The sequence below is a fragment of the Dipodomys ordii genome, unplaced genomic scaffold (assembly GCF_000151885.1).
Source record: "Dipodomys ordii isolate 6190 unplaced genomic scaffold, Dord_2.0 Scaffold64, whole genome shotgun sequence".
NCBI lineage: Eukaryota > Metazoa > Chordata > Mammalia > Rodentia > Heteromyidae > Dipodomys > Dipodomys ordii.
In genome coordinates this window covers 3950263-3953596 of record NW_012267280.1, presented here as the reverse complement: position 1 = coordinate 3953596, position 3334 = coordinate 3950263, and the positions used below count along the sequence as shown (strand labels likewise).

The following is a 3334-nucleotide window of genomic DNA, read 5'->3' as shown; positions in this document are numbered from 1 at the left end:
TTTTAATCTCTCTGAAAATAGTTAGATCTTAACTCTGTGTGTGTGTGTGTGTGTGTGTGTGTGTGTGTGTGCGTGTGTCCTGCTTTGGGGTGCTCTACCGCTGAGCTTTATCCTCACCAACCCCTAGATCTGCAATCTTACAGTAATAAAGACAGTGCTACCAAATGGCTGGCCCTTCCTGGAAAGACCCAGAAAGTACAGGTGTTAGCTCATCTTCGATTCCAGAGGATTACAGAAACGATTGTTACCACATTGAAAGCAAAAGAGAGCAAAACATTTTCACTGGTGATCTGGAACAATAAAAATAAATATAGCCTGACGCTGGCTGACCCTAACCACTCAGGAGGCTTGAGATCTGAGCATCCCAGTTCTCAGCCAACCCCAGGCATCTTCTCTCCAAGTAACCAGCACAAAGTGAAGCTGTGGCTCAAGCGGTAGAGTGCCAGCCTTGAGCAGAACAATATTAAGCAAGAGCGTGCACTAGGCCCTGAGTTCAAGCCCCTGTCCTAGCACACCTGCACACTCACACACACACACACAATATTAATGACAATAATTAGAGCCCCACTCCAGTGGATTCCCATAGTGTAAGCTCAGAGAGGGGCTGAGAGCTTTGGCGCTCTGGCCGGGGCAGGATGCGGGGCCAGGCTGTGCAGCTCCCCCATGGGGTCCAGTCCGGGTGCTCGTGGCTGACGCTGGCGTCCAGGGGCACAGGGGCACACGCGGCGGAAGGCCTGTCGGAAATGGGAGCCCAGGAAGGCGTAGAGCAACGGGTTCAGCGCCGAGTTGCTGTAGGACATACAGTGTGCCCAGATCTTAATTGCATAGGCAGCGTAGCTGCGCGGGTGCCACGAGCCAGCTGGGCCCAGAGCCTGCAGCACCAGGAACAACTGGATGGGGCCCCAGCAGGCAGCAAAGAGCAGGACCACGGCTGCCACCAGCCTGGAGACCTTGGCACGCACGGCTCCTGCGCGCTCAGCCAACAGCTGTCCCTGAATGGCAGAAGGGTGAGGGGTTAGAGGAAAGCACTGCCCCCCAAATCCAGCTCCACTTTTATCTGTTTGGGTCAGTCCTGGTGCTTGAACTCAAGGCCTGGGTGCTGATGCTGAGCTCTTCAGCTCAAAGCTAGTGCTCCACCACTTGAGCCACAGCGCCACTTCCAGTTTTCTAGTGGTTCATTAGACTCTCACAGCCTTTCTGCCTGGGCTGGCTTTGAACCAAGATCCTCAGATCTCAGCCTCCTTAGTCCCTAGGATTACAAGCGTGAGCCACCCGCATGAAGTGAGTTTGGAGAGAGATGGATAAAACAAGTTTCAAACGGATGTATTCCCGGTATTCCCATGGGCCCGTTCTCACCCTGAAGCTACACACCTGCAGGGCCCCTTCCGCGGGTGCGGGGCGCACGGCGGCGCGGCCCAGGTGGCGCAGCATGGCGCCGTAACAGGCACAGGTGGCCAGCAGGGGCAGCAGGTAGAGCGCCAGCAAGTTGTAGAGCGCGAAGGCGCGCTCCAGGGCGCGGCTGGGGAACGCCTCGCTGCAGTAGGTGCGCGGTCCGGTGGAGAGGCGGTGCAGCGCGAGCACCGGGGCAGACACGGCCGCAGAGCCTGCGCCACAGGCCAAGATGAAGACCCTGGTTCCGAGGACTTAAAGCTTGGGGAAGCCCGTGCCCTCCCCCCCGGCCCCCGATCTTCCTAGGAGCCTTCCAGAGGCTCGGTGTGGCCTGAACTCGTGCCATATGGCATGCTGCCCTGTGGGCACCCCTGGTGGCCTAGAGACCTAGTGCGCCCAACTTTAGGTGGCCCATTGAGGCCAGGCTGGTGTCGCAGGGGTAGCAGTGGGCCTTGGGCATCCAGGGCACCAGGACTCCCCCCCTCTACCCTATCCCCAGCACCCACACGGCTACTCACCCACCCAGATGCTGAGGCTGACTGCCAGCGCCAGGCGCGGAGTGCGGCGGTGCAGGGCGCGCAGCGGAAACACCGTCACGTACCAGCGGTCCACGCTCATGGCCGTTAGGGTGGCGCATGTGGCCTGCACTGAGACCTGGACAAGCAGGGATGAGTGCCCTGCCGGTCCCCCCACATACCCGACTACTCAGGCACACACTCTGATGTGTTTTTCAGAGAGCGGTATCCAGGGGGCCACCAGTTGGGGGACAGGAGAGGGAGAGCTGGAAAGGGAGGCCAAGAGGGTGGAGGGAGGAGCAAAAGAGCCGTAGGAGGGGGTGGTCGCCTGGCACCCCAATTTTGAGGCAGGGAGCAGCAGAGCTTCTCTAGGAGGGCGATTCTAGAAAGCATCCACCCACCAGGAACCATTTTCCCCAAGCCCAGTCGGTCAGGAACCCGGTGGCCTATGTCTGTAATCCTAGCTACTCAGGAAGCTGAGATCTGACGATCTCAATTCAAAACCAGCTGGGGCAGAAAAGTTTGTGAGGCTACAATCACCAGTAAACCACCACAAAGCTAGAAGTGGACTGTGGCTCAAGTGGTAGAGCGCTAGCCTTGAGCAAAAGAGTGCAGGGACAGTGCCAAAACCCTGAATTCAAGCCCCAGTGTCCACATTAAGAAAACAAAATAAAGTGGAGAAGGAGGGAGAAAGAGGGAGGAGGAGAAGAGGGAGGAGGAAGAAGACCTGCTAAGCTTTAGGCTGCAAATATAGCCCCGCCCACCGTAGGCCACGCCCACCTACGGACACACACACACACACACACACACACACACACACACACACACACCCTTCCACCCTGCTGTGCAATGTGGCCCCACCCGGGCCACGCCCACCAGTGCTTACTCCAGGCTCCTCCCCCGCAGGCACGAGGCCACGCCCCCTTCCAGACCCCGCCCGCCGCCCCTTCCCGCCCGGCGGTCCGGGCTGCGCACCTGCTGGATGTAGTTGACGAATTTGCACATGAAGTCGCCCAGCACCCAGGCGGGCAGTGGGTAGAGCAGGGCCGTGAAGGGCACGCAGCACAGCAAGAAGGTCACATCCGTGACCGCCAGGTTGGCTGCAGGGGAGGGGAGGAAGGCGCGGGCGCTTGGTGCAGGGGGTCCCAGCGACCCTCTACCGCCATGGGCAGAGACGCCGAGGCGCCCTCGACTATTTCCCCCTTCGGAGCCATTCTGTTCGTCCCTGAACATCCTCCCTGAGCTCCAGCCCCACGACCTGGGCCAAAAAAGGGGGTGGGGACTTGGGGCGCCCGCGAGGGGAGGAGAGCCGGGTCTGGGCTGCTGTGACGGGCCGGGGTGGGGGGGGGGGGGGGGGGGGGGGGGAGGAGTCGCTCGTTCCCTGGATAGATCCGTCTCCCCTCCTCTCCACCATTCTCTCCCTCCCCCCC

The 3334-nt window shown here is 59.9% G+C and overlaps 1 protein-coding gene across 1 annotated transcript in view; it reads right to left on the bottom strand.

Annotated features, from left to right (window-relative positions):
• Positions 1 to 512: 512 nt before the first annotated feature.
• The window catches only part of Kiss1r (KISS1 receptor), a 3168-nt gene continuing 346 nt past the window's right edge, over positions 513 to 3334 (bottom strand). The window contains exons 2-5 of the mRNA XM_013022779.1: positions 2880 to 3004; positions 1908 to 2043; positions 1372 to 1604; positions 513 to 992 (exon numbers count right to left, since the gene is read on the bottom strand). Of these exons, the coding sequence (XP_012878233.1) occupies positions 594 to 992; positions 1372 to 1604; positions 1908 to 2043; positions 2880 to 3004 (893 nt within the window). The 3' untranslated portion in view covers positions 513 to 593. The remainder of the gene's footprint in view (positions 993 to 1371; positions 1605 to 1907; positions 2044 to 2879; positions 3005 to 3334) is intronic.